The sequence below is a fragment of the Anas acuta genome, chromosome 1 (genome assembly GCF_963932015.1).
Source record: "Anas acuta chromosome 1, bAnaAcu1.1, whole genome shotgun sequence".
Lineage (NCBI taxonomy): Eukaryota > Metazoa > Chordata > Aves > Anseriformes > Anatidae > Anas > Anas acuta.
In genome coordinates, this window is record NC_088979.1 from 192,353,727 (window position 1) to 192,379,409 (window position 25,683).

The following is a 25,683-nucleotide window of genomic DNA, read 5'->3' on the forward strand; positions in this document are numbered from 1 at the left end:
TACTACTTAGTTATTACTGAAAGGCAAAATTGGAGGTACTTTGAAATACAACTTATATAAAGTTTTTGTTTTTAACTGAGAAGGCAAAGTAAGTAAAGGGTAATATATTTTCTTAGGAGATCTATCACCTAAAGAAAATGTTAGCTAGGTGCCAAGGCACGTAGAGCTGATGCTTTCATTTTAACTCAGAATAGTCCAGAACTTTGCGATGTGCTTAGCTGTATTTTTTTTTTCTTCAGAGTATGTTGTTCATGGTAGAAGATAAACACATGTCAGCATAAGATCTAGATGAAATTTTACGAAGCCTGAAGGAGCCTGGGTTTGTGGTTTGAAGTACAATAGATCTATCTTTTGCGGGTTCATATCCTGCAAACCATGTCTGAGAGCATTCCGTGCTGGATTATCTTCTGTTTGTATTTTGCTAGAGCCCAAATGAAATTGTTTCATGTACAAACATAAAATGTGAGTCAGAGCAGAATTTAAATTTTAAAACCACCAATGTATGGGTATAACAGATCTTACAATGATAAGATTGCCTGTTGCAGGTTTGCTTTGTTTACATCACGAGACCATATATCTCAGCAGCTTTTACTATGCTTCTTAAAATGGACAGCTGACAACAAGATTAAAGGCTAACCTTTTGACAAATGGCATTTCTCATATCCCAGAAAATTAACAACAGATACTTTTTACTCTGCTTAGCTTTCTCAGAAGTGTTTAGAGGCTTATAGGCTATTTGAAGTTAAAAATGGTCTCAAGCATCGTTAGCTTTCATTTTCAAGATGTGTTCTGGTAATAAACTTCAGAGAATGATTGTATTTCAGACTGTTGTGTACTTGTTGGTTCTGTTTCTCTGCTGATATAATCTTTTTACCATCTATCAGAGCTTGGAGCCACACTTAGAGCAGTAAACTTTGCCCTAGAGCCACAGGCCCTAGACTGTTTAACAAGGTGGGCATGGGAACGGGTATCTCCATCTCACTGCTGCATTGAGATGGTATTAAGCTCAAATGCAGAAAAATAGTTGAATGCCACTGTGGTTTTTTTGTTTTTAATTGTGAGGAAACACGTTTAATTCTGTGAAAGAAATATAAAGTTATTACCATGTATTTATACTCTACCATCTTCCATGCCGGTGTTTGGATAGATAATAAAAAATACGGGAAAGTATCAGTAGCACCTAAGCTGATTCCATGGGATACAATAGCCACTGTGGCAGTAAATGACTGCAACTAGAGTAGGGGATGAGCTTTGCTTTCATTTATCTATCTATCTAAAAAAGAGGCATTGGGAACCGAAAGGATGCACAGTCAGGAAAACAAACCTCAGAGCTGACAATGAGGAAAACTGAAGGTACACCTTCAGTTAAAACAAATAATATCTGCAAATACTTACAAGTTCCAGCAAAAGTGATGGGAGACCAGCTTGACAGAGAAATGAAAGCTAGGAGATGTTTCCGAGGAGGGAGGGGAATGATTTTTATTTTTACTTATTTTCTGTAAATCTAGAAGATTACAAATGTAACTTAATCAGAGATTAACACTACTTATCAGAAGTTCTTGCTACTACCAGAGAGATCGGTACCTTAATACTAAGTCAACACAGGCGTCAGAGTAAACGTGTGCGTGGTCACGTTACAATTTATGAAGCCCTTCTAAGTGATAATTCAATCAGCCATGGTGTGCACTGACTAGCTGAAGACACCAATTTTTATCTACATACAAAGATAAAAAATAAATAGCAAGCACTTCATTGCAAGTTCCAAGAAGATTGAGTTTTTCTTGGGGAATTCTATTTTGGAGCTAAAACTGTGGAAGAGCTTGAGCTGTGGCAGGAGAAGGAAGTAATAAATAAATGTTGACATTTGGAAACTGCTATAGAGTTTTGGATCTACTGTGCTGAGAAGATAGAAGCTCACTTTAGCCCATTGCTTTAATTATTCTGATCTGTCATGTGAAAATACTTGTTAGTATTAAGTTTGTAACATCAGCGCATGTTCATAGAGTTTGCACTTTTACATTGAGTGATAATGTATTACAGTGTAATATGCTTTAGGGGTTTCTCTGGGCTGTTATTTAAGAGTGGTGTCTTTATGTTAATCTAGGCTTGTTGTTTTTACAAAGCATTACATTGAAATCAACTTTTCTTTGCATATTATCAGGACTCTAGCAAAAAAAAAAAATCATCTTGGAAGCTTTTTGTAAGAGCTTTCTGTATAGCAGTAATTCTTAGCATATACTTCTTACTTGTTACCATATACTTCTCAGTCTTAGCATATACTTTTATACTTGTTACCAGTGATGTTTTTGAGAGAGGAAAAAAAAAAGAAACCCACAAACCATATTTCCTCTTTAGGAATGGATAGACTTCTTTATTAGAGCTTCAAGTAAAGAAGAAACATTAAAGTTCCAGCAGCTGCTCTGTGGCTGAGGGAATTGATCATGGGAACAGAAAGGAACAAATTGCTTGAGCAGATGCTGCTTCTGCAGACACTCCTGTTCCCCGGTTCAAATCTATAGGGTAACTTTTGTCAGTCTTGATTTCCGGTTTAATGTAATAATAAATTATATAAGAGGCCTTTGTGCTAGCCAGGAAATATTGGTATCAAGAAGAGCTGGAAAGGCTGGCAAACCAGCCGACCACCTACTCTCCTTCCCCCTTAGTAAGAAGCATTGAGTTGTTTCTGTATGAAGATGCACTGATTCTTTCATTGCTGAAAAGAATTCCAAGAGGCTCAGTTTGTTCTGTCAACAAATATTAACTATTTCTTAAAGATTGCTGAGGATCTCCGAAGATCTGTTTTTCTTATAGGAAACTTTTTTTTTTTTTTTTTTTGAGACAGTCACTGGTGATTAGGGTAGAAATTTGTTAAGTCCAAGCCCTCTAAGTGAAGGAATCAACTGCTGCTTGTTTAACAGGGGCATGTTCTGTGCTTCAGCAAAGTGCCCAGACTAGTGCCAAAGCAATAAACCACAGTGCACGTTTCGTGTTGTAATAGTTGATGGGCTCCTCCTTGGCGGAGACATTGAGACTTGCCCACTGCTTAAGCTATGCAGCGGTTTGACTCTCTCTGCTTTCTGAATGCAGTGTAAGCTTTCCTTTAATTCTGACTATCATAGCCTGTGGTAATATTGTGTAACTGTCATTTTGCCTGCTTCGGATAAATTGAATTTTGCCTCTTTGTAATGAATCACACTTGGATTCCAGTAATTGGTACTCTCTAAATTTGAGCATTAGAAGCATGTAGCAGTAGGAGCATTCTGCTTATCCCTACCTGAGCTGGGTAATAGTTGATTTCAGTAACTGACTGACTTGATTCTATGACTTACTTTTTGAGGAACATTACTTGGTTCTGTGACTTGACTTTGGGAAACATTTTTAATGCTTAATTTGTCCTATACACTTCATATATACGCTGTATATTTGCTTGTTACATACTGCTTTAATTGTTCACATTTTTAATTAATATCTATATTTTTCTTTTAGTCGATCATAGCCGGGTTAAACTGACTTTAAAAACTCCTCCCCAGGATTCAGACTACATTAATGCAAACTTTATTAAGGTATGTATTATTATCTTAACAGTTTTAAATTTTGTTCTAAGCTTTTATTTCAGATCAGTGCAGTTTTAATGTTATAGTCTGAGATGAGAATTCAAAGCCACAAGGAAAAATTTTCTTTCGCTGTGGCTTGAATAATTTACAAAACTAATGCCATTTTATAAAGCAATTTAGGTTCTAATATTGCTCTAAGTTTGAATATAATATGAAATACTTTAAAGTCACAGTCAACCGAATTGGAACGTTTTACCTCAGCAAAGTTAAATATGGTTGTTTTAACAGTTGATATCATTAAAAATTCCAGATTTTGAGAAGCTGTTTTAAGAGATCCTAAATGAGGCACTTGACAATTTGTTTGCTAGTATGTACTTCTTGCTGTTCATTGCAGAAATGTGGCAATGGAATTGTACCTAGCATTCTTAAAACCAAGCCAGAATTTGGCTAAAAAACTTTTAGACTTCAGTTTTACATGGTGAATTTCCTGACCGTTCTCTGTAGTCTTATTCTGATGCTGTTTGTAACAGTAATGCTAATTCAGAAACAGGTGTTCTTGTAAATCTTGTTTCTTGAATATTTAGCTTGCAAAGTTAAACGTAAATGTCTTCAGTTCAAGTTTTATATACAAGAATCTTTATTTTTTTTTTTAAATATGGTATTTCTTATTTTTTCATGGGGTTTGCTTTGACAGAAATAATCAAATTTTGATCATTAAATGTGTAATAAGTAATGAGAACTTAAAGAGAATGTTCAGAATTGAAACACAGAGAAATTATTAGCTTAATTGTTTCTGCTGCAATCTCTCCCAGCACAGTATCTGTTATCTTAGACCCACTTGAAATCACCAGCAAAATACCTGCTAATGTAAATGGGATTCATATTTCATATTCACCCTTCCTGTTGGATCCAACAAGATCTAATTTTATATAATTGTAAATGAAAACTTCTCATTTCGTGTTGATAAGTTTTCTTTTAAACATTTATTGTTCCTTTGTGCAATTTTAGGGAGTACATGGGCCGAAAGCATATGTTGCTACCCAGGGACCATTAGCAAATACAGTAATAGACTTTTGGAGGATGATATGGGAATACAATGTTGCCGTAAGTACCTAATTAAAACCAAAAATTGTGTATTACTCTATTTCATGGTACAGGGATTGCATATTTCTTTTTGTCTGAGCTAGCTATTATCAAGAATGCTAATGGTGATTTAGTCAATCTTTTAGCAGTAGTTCATCTCAGATTTGAATTTTGTAGCTTAAATAGCATTCTGTATGTCATTATTGAATTTAAAAATGTAAATAAAGTGTAATAATTTAAGTGTATGTGAAATTATGCATTTTTATTAATAGGTCAGTACTTGATTATGTTTCTCCTTTACAAGACCTTACAGCTCTGACTTAAGGTGGACTGTCAATATCAGATGTAGAAGCAGCATTTGAAACAAAAGCCTGCCTTTCTAGTTCTGTTAATTTTGGGTTACTTGTTGGTTTATGTTTTCTACATCTCTTCAAATAGTTACTGTCAGGAATTAACTTCCAAGTATTATTCAATATGGACTTGCCTAATTTCTACAATTATTTTTTTTTGTTTTACCTGACATGTAAGATGTAGTTACTTTATTACTGTAACAAGTAGCATATCTTTTGGTGCTTTTTATTGTATTGATAATTGTATTTTATATTATTAGTGTTGTGGATTATTTTGTATGGGATAGAACTTGGATACTATTTTAGAATTAAAAGAATATGTATCTGCAGGTAAGAAGATACTATTAATTAGTCTCTTCAATAGTTTGAAGTGTACCTGTGTCTTCTCAGTTAGAAGCAAGCAGTAAAGTGTTTGTGAATTTACTTGATCCAAAGCTAGGTAATATCAAGTGTTTTTTTCTTTTCAGATAATTGTAATGGCCTGTCGAGAATTTGAAATGGGAAGGGTAAGTATGCTAATATGAACATAAGTGAGCATTGCCTGTGCAGGGCAATATGCCAATATCCATGAAACTGCACGAAATCCATAGCTATAAAAGTCATCTTGCAGACTGAATTAGAATATATGCCCTTATATTTCTGTGCAAAACAAATAATATGACTGCTCTTCCTTGTTCTGTGCATAGTGTTATATTATTATCTAGAAGTTTTATCAGTGCAATATACATTATATTTTTGTATAAAGAACTGAACTAGTTGTCTGTTTATGGACATGTTACTTAGGATAAAAGTTCTGCTCTTACTGGAATGTAGGCCAACTATCAAAATCCTGAGTCCTTCAGAATTTCCTGTCAATTGATACAGCTGCAAAAACAATCTATCTTCTTAAGTCTCTGTTGTATTCTTAAGACTGAGAAGGAAAAAAATGTGGTCCAGAATTGTTCACTCTGAACTTACACAAACACTAGATTTGCTTTTGTAGCTTCCCACTGTATGACGCATACTTGCACATATGTAGGTAGTTGTGAAGTTCATGTCCTGTTTTGTTTTTTTTTGTGTGGCTTTGTTTGTTTTGGATACCAAAAGAAAGGACATCTTAATATCTTAAAAGAAGTTTAGCTACCACTTAATTACCAGGCACCAGTAGCCACATATTAGGAAGCACCGAATAGGCAAGAAAAAAAAAGCATTAGAGATTATCGTCGTCTGCTTTTTCTGCTGTTAATCATCTTTCAATATTACACCTTAACTAAATTAGAATTCTTTGTTTTTACAGAAAAAATGTGAACGCTACTGGCCGTTGTATGGAGAAGCAGCAGTAACTTTTGGACCATTTCGTGTTTCATGTGTAAGTATAAAGCTTTGTAAAATAACTTTGAAGGATTTAATGCTTCCATAGCTTAAAATAGCTATTCAACTTGCATCAGACCTTGTATTACAAACAAATACTTCTTTAGTTATTCAGTACCAAACTTTAAACCAAGAATCTCAAAAGAAATCCATGGAAAGTGATGTGTCCCTGTAAGCTTTGTGTTTTTTTTGGATGCTCCATGATTTAAAATAAAAAGCAGGTAACGTACGTGCACTGGTTTTGTTTCTTGTGTCATTTCTTTAGATTTAAATCGCGTAGTTTTGAATGTCTGTACCATGCTCAATAATTTAGATAATAGTCATGCAGGTGTTTCTCTCCATTAGCACTTGTGCATTCTGGATGTGCATGAGAAATGAAAGCAATACTGGAATAGTTTATTTTCTTTAAGGTACATGAAGTTAAGTAGCGTGAATAGAGAAAATGGAAACTATAGTTCTGTTTTTTGTTTTTTGTTTTTTTTTTTACTTCTGTTGGTAATGGATATATCTGAAAATATTTCCTTTGCTACCATTGTTGCTCTTCGAAGCAAAACAAAAATAAGTATCGTTAAGGAGGTCTGAAGCTTTTCCTGGAGAATTCCCAAGGTGAACTGCTTAAGCTATAAACCCAGAAAGATGAAAGAAGCATGCATGTTTCCATTGCATGTTGCATCGGTGTTTTCAACAGTTCTGATCTCTAAGCATAACTGCTAGAACACCTAGTTTTGATACTAGCTTATAAATGATAACTTAAGGATTTCTGAGAGATTAAATATGCAGAAAGAGGGCCTGTGGATAACTCCTACACTAAGCACAACAGGGAATTGAAAGCAATCATTCTTTTGGCACCTTGTCATCTCAGATTGCACAGGAGTACAATCTCTGAAACCCCAGTGCATCTTTGCAATTACCTATCATATCTAGAAGAAGTTGTGTAATAAAAGAAATCAAGATGTAATTATCACTTCACAAAAGGGGACCACTTACGTAGCAGACGTTCACTTTGTTGCTTGTGAGATATTCAGAACATGAGTGTAAATAAGGTATATGGGAGCCTAGTCACAAAAAATAAATTTGGGAGTTTAAGATCAGTGTTCCTTGGATGTGGAATAGTATCTGGTTGACTTCATACATGCCTGTTTATGTATGGTCTTTCTTGCTTTAAATATGTTTGCAGCCAATTTTGTCCCAATTATGGCTCTTGGAGTTGTGATCACATCAAGATTTTGCTTCCATATGATGCCAGGGTCCATCCACTCTATCACAAAGTCTTTAACAGTAGAGGAGAAAATAAACTGTGTGTAGGATGATTCTTCTCCTTGTACTTGTTGCCAGCTTTCTAGCAAGGACTTTTTAATTGGGATTATCTGGATTATCAGATAATGGACCATGAATTTGACAAACTTTTTCATATGGGATTTTTTTTGTCACCTGTTCTTTCTGATATTCATATCATTGTGGACATGCTTTCTGGTGTCCTTATTTTTAATCTTCCCATCTGGTAGTTTAATCAGGTCCTTCATAGTTTAAGTTATGACAAATAGTGAATGACACCTATTTAGCTTCTTTATATCACATTTCCCAGTTTTCTGATTACTAATTTCAAATGTGTAGATTCTCTCACATTCCAGCACTTACCTATTCCTATTACTTATCTAGTCTGGAAGATGAGTTTCCCATTTTATACCATAATGGTTTAGTTTTTTAACAGCTCTGGAGATACTTGATCACAACCTAAAGGTAAAGCTGAGTGCTGATAGTTCTTTTGATGATGCAATGACTTTTATTTCACTTATTGCTTCAAAGAAGAACTGTAAGAAATAGGCAGGACAGGATTTTTGTCTCAAATTGCTGTTGTGGTTCCTTTTCATTGTCTCTTACTGATGTCATATGGATAATTTTGATCTTACTGGTAAGTTAACAAGTCCGAAGGTGCTTGCTGCTTGTAATTTCCAGGATTGCTACAGAATTTTCAGAATGTATAAGTGTATAGTTATCTTCTTAACCTGAGGCTGACTTAGACAACAAGTCTTTGACATCTTCTGTTGTTATTGCTATCCTTACAGATCAGTAGATCAGCCTGAACATTATACTAGTCTAATGTTACTAGAGCAACATAATACCCTTCTTAGCTATTTAAATACTTTGGCTCTTAAATCCATTGAGATTCAGTAGTGTATTTTAAAGCTGTTATGTCAGCTCATTTGCTTTCATTAATCTCCACAGGCAGCACTTCACATTATTCTCTGTTTCTTCTGTATGACATTGGTGTCCCTTCTATTAAATTGGTATTTCTCTGACACTCTGGTTAGCATTTTTAGCTATACCAGTTTACAGCAGTAAAAATATGCATGTCAAAAGTTCCTGGATCACCTTTCTGCTAAGGTAGTTCTCAATACTGGAAAAATTATGGGATCAGATACGTACCACTGTGAGCACAGGGAAGGAGAGAACAACTGTTGGTGATCTGGATCTCTGAACAGTTGTGAAACTACACCTTAAAAATGGCCTTAACTGTTATAAAAGCTCTCTTTAAAGGCACTTTCAGTTAGTGCTCTTACTGATATTTTAAGTACAATAATATTGCTTGACATGTGCAGTATAAACATTCTTTGGTGTTCCAAAGGTGGATTTGAAAATCCTAGGAGCCTAGAAGTTATGTTTTTTGGTCACAATCAAGATAATTATAATGATCCATTAACATGCACCCCTAGTTGAGAATAATCAAGGTGGGGTGGAATGAAAGTGGATGTGAAAGGACAGAGTGATAAAAGGCTGAAGCTGATACAACAGAAGTGTTGGAAAAGGATGGCTGTGGGAGGAAAACTGTTAATGAAAAAATGCATGGAGAAATAAAGCAGAACTAGTGCTTTGAAATACTATTACAAGGACTTTGTTTCAGGTGCAGCCTATTCACTTAGAAAACACCCCTTTTTATTTTAAATAAAAGCAAAATCTTTCACAGGTGTCTTGTGTACAGCAAGCTATGCTGTTGCTGTTTTAGAGTTAACATTGATCGTCCCTTTCTGGGAAAACCATGGATATGCAAACAGTAAATAATTAAAAAAAAAAAAAAAAACTGAATTCAAATCTTAGTTATTTACTGCATGCTTCATATCCATCTCTTTATCCATTCATTATTGTTTTCTCTTATTTAGGAAGCTGAGCAAGCAAGAACAGATTATTTCATTAGGACATTATTACTTGAATTTCAAAATGTAAGTATGAAAAAAATTTCATCTTTCTCATTTTTCAACTTTGATTTAATGATTGGTCAAAAGTTCTTAAAAATCATACAGTGGAGAGAACTGATCAAATCTCCTTACTTTTTTAGGTGCTGGTTGTGTATGTAAATCATCAGTGTAGAGGTGATGTTGAAAGCTTAGTATATAAGAAAAGCATAGTGAAACTATGTTTTTTTTCTTCTGATGTATGTTCTTGGTTAGTCAAAGCGTGCGTTAACTAGAAAGCTGCTGTGAACCTTGCAGAATTTTACTCGTTACACAAGCTGAAAACATGACTACAAACTAAATCAGACTTGTCAAAAGAAACTGTTTCCTTTTAGTCAACTTCTTGGATAAAGTGTAAGTATTTGTTAGAATTCATCCCATAAACTTTCATTTATTGTCCAGAGGGTTTTACAATGCTAAAGGATATTTCTGATGCCCATTAATATGTTTGTACTGACAAGTAAAAATAAAGCAAGAAGGACAATGTCATGATTTTTTCAAGTTTTCTTTCTCTTTAAAAAAAAAAAAAAAAAGTACTCTGCTCTATGGAGTTCAAATATTTCTGAACATACAATATGTTCTTGCAAGTTAAGTTATGTTATCTTCCTGCTTGGTAAACTTCTGCAAGGGAAACAGGAGGGCAGTGTGTAGTTATATCCAAGGGTTAAGATAGAAATGTACTTTTAAAAGAGAGCTCAGGACTTCTGAAGAGTTTTATCTTCAAGAATGCATGTTTGGTAAGCCAATTCACATACAGTATTTGCTGGCAGTTGAGCATGGTTATAATTAGTCTCTTTATAGACAAATAGTTCATTCATCTTGGTTAAAATCTTGTGTCTCAAAGAACTGCTGTAAATCATGAAACTGACTTGATAAAGCTAAGCATCAAGTGTGTTGATTGTATATAGGATTTATCTGTTCAGTGAAATAAGAGCACTTGAATCCTCCTATAAGGGTTAAGAGCGAATGAACTTAAATGCCAAATTTGGGGTGGCAGTTCATTTTTCTGGAAAGTAAGCCAGTAAAAAATAAATGAAGAGCTCTCCTGCAAAACCACGAAGGTTGACAGTCTGCTTTAAAGGATACCTGTCATCTTGATTGGCATCCTGTAATAAGCAATTGCTTATTACAAGTTAGTTTCAGTTGGGCTTATTTTCTTTAGCAGTGCTTTGTTCCATGTCAATGACAGATCACAACGGTTGTGAAAACCACTTAATAATGAAGTGGTGTTTAGCACGAATTTGTGTTAACTGCAGCTTCCTAGGTATTTGTAGCAAGACATATGAATTTAAGCAGTTCATCTTGTAGTGTTTCCTGAATGCTCAAAACTGACCATGCTATGAAACCTTTTATAGCAGCAATTGTCTGAGTAACAACTGTGGTTTTTGTAACATTTACTGAAATGGTGCGCTTAATTTCTTTTCAGTTCTGTTTTTAAAAACCCCAAAGCAGAACCTAAGTTATTTTTAATACTTGAACTTTATGAGAACCGGCTACTTCAGAAACTGTAGCTTTTCTTATAGTTTGCTTGCATATACTATAAATGCAAAACATTCTCCTACAATTTGACTCCTACAATTTCATAGGATGCCTGTGTTACATGAAAACTGCAGCTTTTTCTTACTTAGTTTTAACATGTTTTTGGTCTTAGCCCAGAGTTTACTTTCTTTTAAGGAGTAATGTTGAGCTTAACAAGATACATTGATGTTCAACCTCAGCAGTTGATAAAATGATCTTTCTTCAAACTTACCTAGCAAATTTGTTTCAGTATTTGTGTGAGGTTTTATCTTCCTGTTAGAAACAGATCTATGCTGCATAGATGGGCAGTGAATTGTCGACTTTTCATCTATCTTGAAGAATTCTAAATATAGGCTTGAACTAGGGAGGAAAATATGTGTTTGTGGTACAAATATCCTCTTAAGATCACTTTCCAGTTTTCTAGAATAAGGGACAAGACAAGTCCCTTCTGTAAACTTTTCAATGGAGTAGCATTCAAAATGCTACATGGAGGGTAAAAAATAGAAAAGGTTATAACTATGTTAAGTCAGCATATAAGTTATTCCAATTTCTATGAGGAAAAACAGCTTGAAACCTAAAGATTATTTTAAACTAAAACACCAGGTTCTTTCTTAAAGTTACAATAAAAAAGGACTATGAAGGTTCTTCAGAGTTGTTTCTGACAGTTCTGCAGATGTGAAAAGTCAGTCTCTTTAAATGTAATTAACTGGAAGTTCTTGGTGGACCATAATAGGAAGCTGTAATTTTTCTTCTTTCCTGCTGATGTCATTGGCTTTGCATAATCAGTTGCATTTCTGTATAAATTTATTTTCTTAGACTGGGTTTTCTTTTGATTTTACTAGCTATGGTTTGATAGTGTCCAAAGTAGCTGTTTCAGGTGTAAGATAAGTTTATGTGCTCACCCACAAGTTTGCTTTAAAATAAGTTCAGTAGAGGAAGGGGATTTTCTTCTGAGTGACAGAAAATAAATGCCATGGAATGTACCCCCCTCTGATAAGCAAGAGTGGACAACCAGTAGCAACAGAAACGAAGGCTGAGGTACTCAACAACTTCTTTCTCTCAGTCTTCCCTGCCAGTCAGGCTTCCTGAGCCTCTGGGCAGTGGCTGGGCAAGCAAAGTCCCTCCCAGTGTAAGTGAAAAGCAGGTTTGAGACCACCTGAAGGAATTAAACAGGTGCAAGTCTATGGGGCCTGATGCCATGCATCCCAAGGTCCTGCGGGAACTGGCTGATGGAGTTGCCAAGCCTCTCTCTGTCGTGTCTGAAAAGTCCTGCCAGTCAGGCCAAGTCCCCAGTGACTGGAAAAAGGGAAACATCACTCCTATTTTTAAAAAGAGTAGAAAGGAGTACCTGGGAAACTACAGCTCAGTGAACGTAGCTCACCTCTGTGCCTGGGAAGGTAATGGAACAGATCCACCTGGAAGAGATGTTTTGGCACATGCAGGACAAGGAGGTGATGGGAGCCAGCCAGCACGGCTTTCCCAAGGGCAAATCCTGCCTGACCAATCTGGTGGCCTTCTGTGATGGAATGGCTGCATCAGTTGTCAAGGGAAGAGCAACCAATGTCATCTTCCTGGGCTTCTGCAAGGCCAGAATCCATATCCAGGTGGAGGCTGGTGATGAGTGCTGTCCCTCAAGGGTCCATCTTAAGACCAGTGTTGTCTAATATCCGTGGGATCGAGTGCACCCTCAGCATGTTGGCAGGTGACAACAAGCTGAGTGGTGCAGTTGGTACAATGGGATGGAGAGATATCGTCCAAAGGGACTTGGATAAGCTTGAAGTGGGCCAGTGTGAATCTCAGGATGTTCAACAAGACCAAGTGCAGGGTGCTGCACCTGGGTTGGGGCAATCCCAGACATGAGTACAGACTGGGAGAAGAACTCACTGAGAGCAGCCCTGCAGAGAGAGACTTGGGGGTTCTGGTGGACAAAAGGCTCGACGTGAGGCAGCAGTGTGTGCTTTCAGCCCAGAAGGCCAACTGCATACAGTATTTTCATACAATAAACAGCTTTGATTGTCCAAGCTAATCAAACAAAGTAAGGAGCCTCACAGAAGTACTTATTTTGTAAAAGCCTCTCAAATATTTATTATTTACACATTTCTCCTTCTATCTCCCTTAGGAGACTCGTAGTGTCTATCAGTTTCATTATGTTAACTGGCCTGACCATGATGTCCCATCGTCTTTTGATTCTATTCTGGACATGATCAGCTTGATGAGAGAATACCAGGAACATGAAGATGTACCAATTTGTATACACTGCAGGTATCAAGTACATTTATTTTTAAAGCTTATATACTTTTTTAAATTTAGAATTCTGGTATGAGATGCACTAGTTTGATTATAAATTGCAATTGTTTTCATTTTCTAGGAAGGAATGTTTGCTCATGTCAAAACATAGCTCAAAACAATACAGTCCTCGTGGTCTGAAAAATTCATGCCACAATAAAATTTGATTGTTTCCGCTGAAGACAGAATACCTGTCATGAGAGAATTACTCATTGAAAAAGAAGTAGTTTCGTGGTAATTAAGACATTTAAATCATCGTTAGGACAAACTATAAAGATCATTGCAGGTCATATATGGAGGAACATATATCTTTCAACATGGAAACATATATATCAAAGGCTCCTTTTGCAATACGGTAGGCTACGGAGCAGGTGCAGACTAATCACCACGCTTCTGAATGGCAAGCCTTTGCTTCCAAGCAGCAATTTCATCCTTGACTTGAAATTTGGCTAGCAGAAATACTGCTGAAACTAACCTGCCATAAAAATGCTTTGGCAAGGTGATGATAACTAATAAGTTCTCTGGGAAGTTTTTGATTGTGAAATTTGAACCTTTTCTTTTTTTTTTTAAACAGCAAAAGTTAATGTATGATATGTGGGAAAAACTGAATTTAAATTAGTAAGCCAGATAATAATCAATTGTTGGAGGTTTATTGAGTCTTTATAACTTGGTTGTTCTCTACAAATGTAGAAATCTACTGTTTTTTTTACCTGCATGCTGTTTTAATTTGACATTATAAGTAACTGGAGTTTAAACCCAAAAGGAACTTCTTTAATACTGAGATACATTTCACTTTGTCCTGTTTTTCTTGAATGTTAGTAAAACTTTACAACCATATAATTATAATCCAACAAAAATACATCATTACAACTTTATCTGTAATATAGATGCATTCATTCCATTACAAAGAATAAATATGGTTGTTAACTGTCATTTTTTGTAACTTGCTTATTTTCTGCTTTTTATCTAAAACTAGATACGATTCTGAATCAGAAAAATGTGGGGACTCTGTGAATGTGTTGTTCTTGTACTTTGACAGAATCCCTACTTTTGATGTAGTGGTAACTAGGAATAATGTGAGCAATAAAAATGTCAACGTGGAAACATCTTCCATGATTGTGGTTCTGATTGCTGTGAAAAACTTACATTAAAAACTTATGTTCTATTTTGAACTGCTACATTTTTGATTTTACAGTGTTATTGTGATACGCAGAGCAAGCTTAAAATAATAGTCAAGGGATTTAATTTTCTTTTCCATGTGGACTCTGGAAACATAAAAATTATAGTGTCTTTTCAACCATTTAGAGCAACTTCTAACATATCTAATTGTTTGTGTTCGTAGTGCAGGGTGTGGAAGAACAGGAGCCATCTGTGCCATAGATTATACATGGAATTTGCTTAAAGCTGGGGTAAGGAATCTTTTTTAAAAAAAAAAAAAAAAAAAGAAATTTTGTGACATTCTATCATTTCATAACAGTGATGAGCTCCCAAACGTGCTAAAATTGTGCAATGTTTCAAAACATTCCAAAAATCTTACAACAGATTGGATATTTAGTTTCATCTTTCATCATTTTTGCTTTTGTGTGAACTTACTTTGTTTTGACAGTATGTTTTTATCTTACAGAAAAGTAGTTGTAGAATCATACTGTTTGAATATATTTCAATATAAAGTGACTCTGAATTGAACCTTTTCAACGTCTCTGGTTAATCTTGTAGCTTCTGAAGTCTCAAGATTTCAAATGTATAGGAATAAACAAAAATACTGGGATTTCTAGGTTATGCAACATCATTATTGTTCAAGTGCCTTATTAATCCCACTTGCCATCAATATAAATTGGATGTCTCGTTCTCAAAATTCTTTAAATGTTCTTATCTGGTCTAAAACAAATGTTTAAAACCAATTCTGGAGAAGAATTGTTCTTCAAAAAGAATTCTAAATAGCTCCAAAGTCCAGAGAACTGATTGTCCACACCTACGTAACTCAGACATGCAAAAGCTGTTAGACAGCCAAAAGTGTTGCTGTTCTTACAAATAATTGTCAATATCATTGACTTCCTTCTATATTTCAGAAAATACCTGAAGAATTCAATGTATTTAATTTAATACAGGAAATGAGGACGCAAAGGCATTCTGCAGTGCAGACAAAGGTACAGTTTGAAATGGATCTTTCATACCATCGTTCTTTTAAAGATCTCATGCACTAATTTTTATCTCATGACCTACTCTAGGAGCAGTATGAACTTGTCCATCGAGCCATAGCACAACTGTTTGAAAAGCAGCTGCAAAAATACGAAAGTTGTGCAGACTGGAAGATTGCAGATGGAGTGGTATGTATCTTTCCCATATGCGTTTCAATTAGTTGTAGCTGTTAGATTCTGATAAGAGTTTTTGCTGTAAAGTCAAATTTTTAAGATTGTGTTCAATTGCACTAGGGAAGATGCAGAACTTGGACTACAAGTGTTTTTTACCTGACTATGGAGTTACGCTATACTTAGCTTATGCTGAAGACTTGATCGTAAAAGTTTTGTCAGGTAATTGAAAGAATAGTTACCGTATATACCGAATGTAACTGCATTGGGGAAAGCTAGAAAGAATTCTAGTATAAATGAAACACAGGACTTCGGTGCAATATCTAAATTGAGAAATGTGCTCGTACCTTGAAAAGGTGATGCTAGTTGACATCTGCTCTTTGTTCTTTTGCTTTGAATAGCATTAGTTACTGCAGATCTGGTATCTTGATAACACATGAAATTTTGTCTAAGCATGACCTTTTGGAATTTATCTGTTAAATAATATAATGAAGAGCCAATGGAAATTAAACAATCTACATGTGTGTATGAACTCTACTTGTTCAATCTTAAACTCTGGAAGGGCAAAATCTTCATCCAGGTTTTCTTCTCCTGCTCCCTTTTCATAGGAGTGCTGAACCCATTTTTAAACTAGTAGTCAAGCATTAATCTGATTCTTCATCTGAGAGCTGGGTATTGCATGGTATTGTGTGCTACATTGGTCCTGTCCCAACACAGCCTTGGTGTAGTTGAGCAGAACTGGTAATGAGTGATCATACTAAGCTGTCACATGGCATTGAGGTAGTGTTTGCACTGGAATATGTTGGGGAAAGGAAAAATAACTTAAACGCCTTTGTCAGGAAGTTTCTTCCTCTACCCATTTAACAGAAGTGGAAAAGAAACTCAAAAATATGTACTAATTAATGATCATGGCATTTGAGGATTTTTCTTTACATCTTTCCTTTTTCAACTTCATAGTCCCTGATTTATTCGTTTTTATTTTTTTAATGTTTGATATGTTTTCCAGTTTACTGCTGGGCACTACATGAAAAATGACTTGTATAGTCTGTCTTTTCTTTCTTCCCATGGTCCAAAAATGCATGCTGCCCTTTACCTTTGTTTTTATTCAGGAATCGTAGCTTCTGTAGCCCTTTAAAGGGACTATTAGTAGTGTCTTGAAGACCCTTTGAAATATCTGGAAGCATGAAAGCAATTTTAAATCTGAAGTGGTGAGGACTCTTTTTTGGCCCTTACAGTAAATCATGAAATAAGATATTACCTTTAACACTCAAATACAATATTTTCTATAGCTTTCTCAAAGGCTGGACATACCGCCTTTATTATTTCATCATATTGAGAAAAAAAAGTTTTATTTTAGGGGTTTAGCTTTTCTATATTGTTCTTTCTAGAAAGCCTGAAACTTTTTTCCTTCCTGGAAAGAAAGGCATGCATCATTTTATTAACTCTCTTTAGAATCTGTATCAATTCATGCAATAGTTCTCAGGTCTGGAGTCGTGAAAAGAAACTTTGTGGGCTAAATACAATATGGATAGGATAGGCTGTTTTAATTTAAATGAGTGGAGTTTGATATTCACCCTAGCTGGATTGTAAATTCCGATTTTATTTCTGATGAATGAGTATGATGACCTTTGGAAAGTGCAGATACATTGACTTTGTACAGAAGGTTCCTTCCCAGATCTTATTCTGTGTAGCAGAAGTGAGCCTTTACTCTTTAGCACCAAATGTACAGGAAGCCATTTTCCTGTTAGTAGGTTGGGTGAGAAACGTTAGAGTTCATAGATAGGAATAATCGCATTATCTTAGGACAATTCATCCTGAGCATGTTTTGGTGGTAGGAAATCCATAACCCATCAATGAGTATGTGGATGTCTTTGTTGTCTTCTGACTTTGGAACTACTTAGTTTTGGAGTATATAACAGTATCTGAGTGGTGGTTTATATTAGTAACAGTTAAAAATCTGGATCACAGTTTATAGTGGTCACATAGCCTAACTATATAAATTAAGCTGTTTTAGTGGAAATTGTCATGACAGCATGCTGGCTGCGATGTTATGGTAGTTTTTTGTCTACAAAGTACAGTTTTAGTGTGTAGGGAAGCTCCAGTTGCTTCTTTCCCCCCACTGTAGTTGTCCTAATCCTTGTGCAGCGTGTGTGTATTAGAAATAGTAGCTATGACTAACTAATATATTGCAGTGTTTCATCATTTATAATCTAAGCTCCTTTATTTGTTACTTCAAAATAGTGTAGCAGTTTGTGCTACGCTGCCAGTAGAAGCGATGGGATGTCTGGATTGTTCTGCTTCTCAAAGGTCAGTCAGGAAAACAAGTAACCATTTACATGTACATGGTGATTAAGAGTATCACATTAAGAGTGATTAATAGTATCATGTTCAGGGTGAGGTCCTTAGGTATCTCTAACAGATGGACAAAAACTATTTGTGTAATTAAGAAACTTCTTTGGTACGAATCAAAATCCATACTTTCTCAAAGATGCTGTAGAATCCTGTGCATGTGAAGGGTTTTAATTGTATTCTGTGAAAATGAATCCAAATAAAAGAACGTGCCTACTTCTGATATAGTGCTGCTATAGGAGGCACTATGGAAAGGTGAAAGACGATTTCCTCTTTTTCATCCGATAGATTTCTCATAGTACTCTGAAGGGCTGGCCTACTCTGTAAGGTTTGTTCCATGGTTTTATAGTCCAATTGCCTTTCCTGCTTCTAGCAGTGCTTGAAACAAATTGAGTTACTTAAGCTTTGTAAGCAGAGTTTGCCAGTAACATCACAGTAAAAAGTTAATCTGATTGGCAATGGGTAGTGGCATTCACAGGGAAGTAGCTTAGACACAATGCCGAACGTGTGTTCCGGTGAACTTGCCAACTCTGCCCTGCTGGAAACAATACCGTAAAAAGTCAAACAAAAACAAATGAGCAAAACAAAAACCACACTTGGTGGTTAGAATTCTGCTAGAATTCTATTTTATAAATCTAATTTGATTGATGAATTGAAAACCTTGTAGAAAATGTACTTGTGAAATAGTGTAATAATTGTATACTATTACATTAAGTACAGTAGCACTTACTGTGAATTGCTTACACGATTTAAGTGTGCTTAAAATAAGAGTATGGAAAGCACAAATTATATGAGGAAAAGCCTTCTTCAGATGCCAGAAAGCACTTTGGACTGTCCCAGCACTAGACAAATTTCAGGGCAAAGATTCCTTTGCTTCTCAGAAGCAGGGAATCCCTGACCAAATAAGAAAAGACTCAAGTGCTAAAGTTGATATTCACAACTATTCTTTCTCTCTCTCCCTCCCTCAAATAGTAGGACTCTTAATTTCTCAAGTGATTAAAATGGAGCAGAGTCTGGAACGTGGCCCTCTCTCCATTGAAACTTTTGATCATATTGCCATGTATTTGGAAGTCGCTCCATCTCTTTTTTTCTAGTACTGCTGTAAAAATATTACACTTGGTTTTGTGTTTGGAAGCTGAAACAGATGTGAGCTGATTAGTGTTGATCATCTGATAAGATCTCAATCAATATCATATGTGCATCTTGAGGGACATCTCCATGACCTGAAGTGAACCAAGGTTGTCTTGCAAAACATGAATCAGATGGATTTCCATCGAGTTGGATGTCCTGTGTGTAGGAAAAGGAAAATAGATTGAAGGAGAAGCAAACAACAAAAATTCTACTGTCTGTTGAGAAATGCTTCTTGTTGAATTTTGTCACTTGACAGTAAGAAACATGTTACAGCACCTCAAGTCTTTGTGCTGTACCCTCATCCACTAAAAGAAACTTTATGAATAAATATTTTCCTTATAATATGGCATTTCTAGTACTTAAAGTATCTCTTGCACTTTTTCTTGTAAAAGTGACACAATTACATTACTGTAGTGGTTTGTGCTTTTAGAAGCCGTGGAAAAAGCAGCTGCTGTAAGAAGAATGTGGATGTCCAAATATTAGTGGTTTGGAAACTAAGTGAAAAGACTTCACTATTGAAATTCTCTTTGCTGTTTTGCATCTTGGAAAGAGATTTTTAGTTGTTATAGCATTGTAAAAAATCTTGTGTGTCTTCAGAGACCTTCAACTTGCTGCTTATGCTCAGAAAGTTGTATTTAATCTGAGTTATTTGAGTGTATTACTTCAGTCTCAAATACTTCTTTTATCTGGTGATGCTCTGTGGTTCCCATGCTGCTTTATGATAAGGGGAAAAGGAAAATCTAGATTCCTTTTAAGGGAAACCATGAGATGACTTCTGGAAGAGTCTTTGTATTAAATTTTATAGTATTTCGCCAGTACAAAAACCTTCTGAGTGACAGTAAAGGTTTCTATGGTGAGCTTCAAAAGAAAACTATGTATTGCATTTCCTGGACAAAGAGTTCTTGAATTGTAGGCAGTGCCTGTGAAATCTCAGTTTAAAACTGATCTTCTATTTACTCAAAGTTAGTGACAACTCAGTTTTGTAATTCAGCCACTGAAGGAGGCAGATGGAGAAAGGGACCCACCCTCGGGAGGAGATGATAGCAAAATTTAGGTCATCTGAGCAAGCTGAATTCAGAAACTGCATTTGCCATGAGAATTCCTTATTTATTTGCATGGACACAGGAACATGAGTTATTTAGTATGCATTCTTGCAGACAAAAATAACCTACACTTCCCATCCAAGTACTTGGCTTTATGAAATCCTGCAGTGACAAACAAAAAGACCGCATGTGTATAGGACTTAACAGTATACCTAGAAATTCCTAGCTACTGTGAGCGTTTTTCACTTGATATCACTCATATCATGGGACCTCCTGAACTGTTCAGCATCTGATCCTTGTAGAGGTAAACATGCATAAATCTTCTATTCTTTTGTTTCCCCACATACTGTTGATGCTTCCATTTTCTTTAAATGAGAAGCCTGCCACAGTAGGACAGGTAAGAAAGCAGGACATTTTGCCAAACACTTATTTAATTGAATACATTGCATATTTGCTAATCCATTTAAAAATACCAGTAATTCTGCACAGTGACCCCTGCAAAATACATACGTTTTACTTTTTTTCTAAGCTGATGCTTTTCTTTTTCAAAATTGTATTCTGCCCTAAAATATAACATCTGTTTAGAGAACCAACAGAGTGCTGACTGATGCCAATAAGCTGTGATTAGGAAGGCTGGAAGGCTTTTCCTTAATACTGCCATCTGCTCTTCTTAGTGGCTGAGGTCATCCCTGAGATACCCTACATTCGCTTTTCGAGTTGTATTTCTCCTCTCTGTGCTAGTTGTTCGCCATGCTTACCAATACCCTTATTTAGACACACGACTGAAGGAGAAATCTGAGAGTTGGTATTGCTCAAGTATGCTTAAAATGCTGGTTGTTCGCTGTCGCTCCTGACACAGAACTGGGAACAAGTAGCAGAGTGGCTCTGAGTTCAGTAAGCTGGATTTCTTAAGATAAAAGCAAGGAGAAGAGGTCCAGTAGTAACTGAGCACAATTACTTAAATGCTGCAGTAGCATAACGTTAATGTGACGACTGTTTTCATTCCTGTGTGGGTTAGCATATCTGGCTACTGCCTTATTTTTCGTCATCTTCAGCCTTGTAAGTAAAAATCCTCTCCTTACTAGGATATAAGTTGTGTTAAAGTGAGTGAAGCCTTCACAGAATCATCAGTCAGTTGAGCTAATTAAGCGATGTAGTGAAGTTCCTCTTTTTTGGTGACAATTCCTGTAACATTCTTGCTCCTGACATTTGAGGTTGGACACGTTTCTAAGTATATCAAAGTGTGTTTTACTGCTAGTAGCAAAAATGGTGGAGCGCTGCCTTGTCCCTTGGGTTACTTTTGCCTGTTTCAAGCAGAAACTGAGCTTCTCACTGTATAGATACAGAGCCTAAAAAAAAACCAACTGGCATATGTTAGTTTCTTTAATAAGCTCTTCCTTCTGCCTGGGAGAAAAGCGTATCTCAGGCAAAATTCTGTTTGACAAATGTTTCACTTTGCAAAGAGAGAGAGCAGGGATGCAGCTGCTGGTTTGTATTCTGGACAAGTTGGTCTACATTGCAGCAGGCACACCCTCTCCCTTGTCAGTAACTCTTAAAAATCTAGTGCTTAAACATGCTATTTGCGTTCCTTAGAACTTTTCTGCTGGTGTGGAACTGGACCAGAATACTTTTCTGGTTTGTTGTAGGGTGGAGAAGTTAGTGGCAAGGGTGGGAAACATTCTCTGTGGTGTCTCACTCTACATTCTCTGTGCCTGATGAAGCTTTAAAGTGCTGTGGAGAAGCAAGGCAGAACATCATGCCCTTCTCCAGGATGCAGATGCATTAGTTTATAGGTTATAAGTTTTATTACGTTATAACTCTGCTTGCTGATACAGGGTCTTATTATTGCAATCTTGATGCATTTAGGGCTATCCGTAGTAATGACTACATATGGGAGAAGATCAGAGATAAATTTGCACATCTTGAGGTAAAGGGGACACAACCAGTGAGCTGGAAACGGAATTGCAGTTTTGGGATACTGCAAGTGTCCCCATCTTTGGCACCACCCTTCTGAGTGCTGCTGCGCCTGAATGTGGGCAATCAAGTTAGTTTTTATGTAGGTTAAGGACAAAATCAGTCTGCATAATTGCTCACTACTTGAAGCCAAAAATGTGGAATTGTTTTTTTTCATGTTCGACAGGAGGGTAGTAGAAGGATCAGAGGTCTCTGGTAGCATCCCCTTCCATCAATGACGAGAAAGTGATAATAGACTTTTTTTTTTTTTTTTTTAATTAGCATGTTTGGAGTAGTTTGCGGCTAAATTTCAGAAGTCCTCTGGGCGCTTAATGTTTTTTCATGTTGTGGAATGCTGACAAAAGACATGCAGGCACAAAGATACCCTTTCAAAATAAATGAGGTTCTGCTTTAAATTTACAGATCAAGCATGGCATTAATGGTACTTTTTTCTTAATATCAGCCATTTCAGTTGCTGTATTTTCTTGAACAGTGGCTTTTTGGGCAGTGTGTTGTATTGTCAGCACTTTTAGCTAAGAATAGTGATTGTTAGGGTGGTGCTGATGTGATAAATCTCTGAAGGTGTTTGACTTGATACCAACATAATCCACTGAGAAGCTATATTGATACAAAAAGCAGTGCATTAAATCTATTTAAACCTAATTCATTATGCATTTCACTTTGAGAGCCATCCAATTGATAATAATCCTTGTGTAGTAAGGTACAACATGATTAGCTGATCAGTTACAGCTTTTAGTTTATGCATTGCCAAAAATTGTTACTTAGAGTATTCAAGTGATGGAGGTTTAAAGAGGAACAATTCATTGCCATACACACTCAAAAAGATCTGGACTATTGGGCAAGTTGAGCAAGAGTGGAGCAAGTTGGTCGCGTACTGGAACAGGCTCCCAAGGGATGTAGGCACAGCACTGAGCCTGTTGGAGTTTGAGAAGGTTTGGACTGTCATATGGGCTGAATTTTTGGGGAGACCTATGAGGAGCCAGGAGCTGGACTCGATGATCCTTGTGGGGTGCCTTCCAACTTGGATCATTTTATGATTCCAAGACTATAATGTTGCAAAAAAAAAAAATAATAATCTGGAAATCAAAAAAGGCAAAACTTGGTTTGGAACTCAGAATTTGCTTGTGATGTAGGTGTCTAAACTCCAGATGTAGTCAGTAGAGCCAACTGATCTGTTCCCTTCTTCCCAGCATTACTGGCTGGTTGCTAGAATAGTTCCATGAGGTCTCCTGGCTCAGCACCAGCTTGGTTGGCTATAATGGGAGCTTCAGTTCTGGCCATCTAAATGTAAGTGGCTTTTAGCTACTCACTCCAAAAGAACTCGATAGTTCCATCAGTGGTCAGCGGGACAATGAAGTCCCTGTGTGATTTGTCTGAAAGGGCTAGCACAATCCACCAAAGCACAATGGGGCATCTATTCTGGAGTACTTCTGGAATATTGCATTTGGCAACTAATTAATAGGAGTGGGCAGGGGTAGATTTCAGTGAAGAGCAATAAGGATGATTAGGAGACTTTTTCTTCCTTACAGGAAAAGTTTCACTTGGGTTAGTGTACTGCAAAATAGAATTTGATGATGGACTTCACACTAGCAGCCAGTGATATGGCAGTCATTTTAAAAGGCTAATAATCGGAAGGAAAAATACATGACGTGTTGAATCTAAATTTGTGTGAAGGTGAGATCACTTAGTTATGATTTATCTTCCAAAGTTGAAAATATTTATCAAATGCAAGTGCAACTATTGGATTTGAAGCAGAAATTAACTTGGGGTTCTTTTTGATTGTTTTATAAGACTGGAGAAGGTCTGTCTGTCACCCAATACAAGCAGGTAGTCTGAAAGAAGGCAGAAGCCCCACTGTATGAACTTGATTTTGTGCTTTGAAAAATAATACACCGATAAAAGATTTTTTAAATTTATTTTAAAGCACTCTCAAAAAAAGCTCCTTCATGGGAAAGAAAGTGAAATGTATATTGAACTCAAGATAATAGTAAGGTCCTCCTTGGTTTTGTTGGATCTTTTGCCATGGCATGTGTATAGAAATGGTTTATCAGCCTTAGACTCTTGCACGCTCTGTTTATATAGAATATATATACATTCTACGTAACTGGAGATGTATAAATATGTACAAATACGTATGTATATATCTTATATACTTATGGTACTCCTGAAATGTGCTTTGCCAAATAAGTGAAACTTATTGTAGACAAATAGATGATTTGAAAGTGTTTTAGATGTATATGTTAAACCTGACTTGTAAATTTATGGTTAGTCAAAAATTTCATTTTGTTACTGCATAGTAGATTAATTTTATGTTAACTGATTGTACAGGTGAAAATTATTAGACTGACTAGAAAATAAACGTTCTTAATAGGAATAATTTGAAGGATATAGAGAACCTTGCTCATTACTAACTTGAAAGATTAATTTTTGAGAATTTTCTGTGGTGGATTACACTATTACATGTGAAATGTGATATTTGGTCATAAAAATTTGAGAACATGTAACAATGCTGCAAAATTAGAATTGAAATTAATCTATATGTAATTTGAAGTCTTTTCTATATGATAGTCAAAAAAAAAAAAAGTATTGCCATACACTGTTTTCATGTACTGTTACGGATCCTCAGACCCTAGAGTCAAGTATTGTGCATATCAGCTTTACAGCTATGAATGAATATTTTTTCTTTTAATCAGGATGAGAATAACACCGAGAATGCTGTCAGTTCTTCAGATGCTCAGAAACAGGATTCTCCACCACCAAAGCCTCCACGGACCCGCAGGTACTTAATTATGAGGACGCACTATTTCAAGCTGGCAGATTGACCTGCTTTGTAAACAAAAAGTAGAATTAAACTACTGATACTGTGAAGACTTTTAAGATGGATTTTTTGCTATTTATGAACAGAAACATGTATAATACAAATAGGTGTCTTGTAATTGGTTTTGTAAATATATCATCTTAATATCTTTGCAGATCAAAGTCTGAATTTACTAATCTTGCAATAAAGGAAGACAAGTAGACAGACATACCCTTTTATTAGACAGATCTGTTAGATCTAGTACATACTTCAAAATAAGCTCAAATAATGACCAAACGTTAATTTCTGGAGTAATAAAGACAATGAAAAAATAGCTCTTTATTCAAGAAAATATTACCTCACAAAAGGACTTTTAGTGACTAGGGTATGTCATCAAAACATTCTTTCTTTTTAGAGGAAAAAATAGTCTCGGCAGTCCATTCATTCAAAAGGGGAAAAAGAAAATTCTCTCTAGTTCATGAAATACATAGACTTGCGTTTAAAGAAGTTAAAGGTAAAAGTGAATGGACAGACTTTGTCTACCTGAAATGGGTACCCAACCTGAGCATTAGGCAGCTGAAGAAGCAATCCTGAGTTTGCCGTGCTATCCTGAGTATCCTTGCTAGTGTCTGGAAATATCCTGAGTTGCTTTGCTAGTATCTGGAAGGATGCCCACATCCTGATCTTGCCTGTGCTATATTATCTATAG

General features: G+C 36.0%; 1 protein-coding gene across 1 annotated transcript in view; it reads left to right on the forward strand.

Annotated features, from left to right (window-relative positions):
• PTPN12 (protein tyrosine phosphatase non-receptor type 12) overlaps positions 1-25,683 on the forward strand; it is a 75,567-nt gene that overhangs the window by 33,633 nt on the left and 16,251 nt on the right. The window contains exons 3-12 of the mRNA XM_068669875.1: positions 3,487-3,563; positions 4,563-4,658; positions 5,455-5,493; positions 6,264-6,335; positions 9,496-9,555; positions 13,205-13,347; positions 14,714-14,780; positions 15,441-15,518; positions 15,600-15,698; positions 24,871-24,956. Coding sequence (XP_068525976.1) covers positions 3,487-3,563; positions 4,563-4,658; positions 5,455-5,493; positions 6,264-6,335; positions 9,496-9,555; positions 13,205-13,347; positions 14,714-14,780; positions 15,441-15,518; positions 15,600-15,698; positions 24,871-24,956 — 817 coding nt within the window. The remainder of the gene's footprint in view (positions 1-3,486; positions 3,564-4,562; positions 4,659-5,454; positions 5,494-6,263; positions 6,336-9,495; positions 9,556-13,204; positions 13,348-14,713; positions 14,781-15,440; positions 15,519-15,599; positions 15,699-24,870; positions 24,957-25,683) is intronic.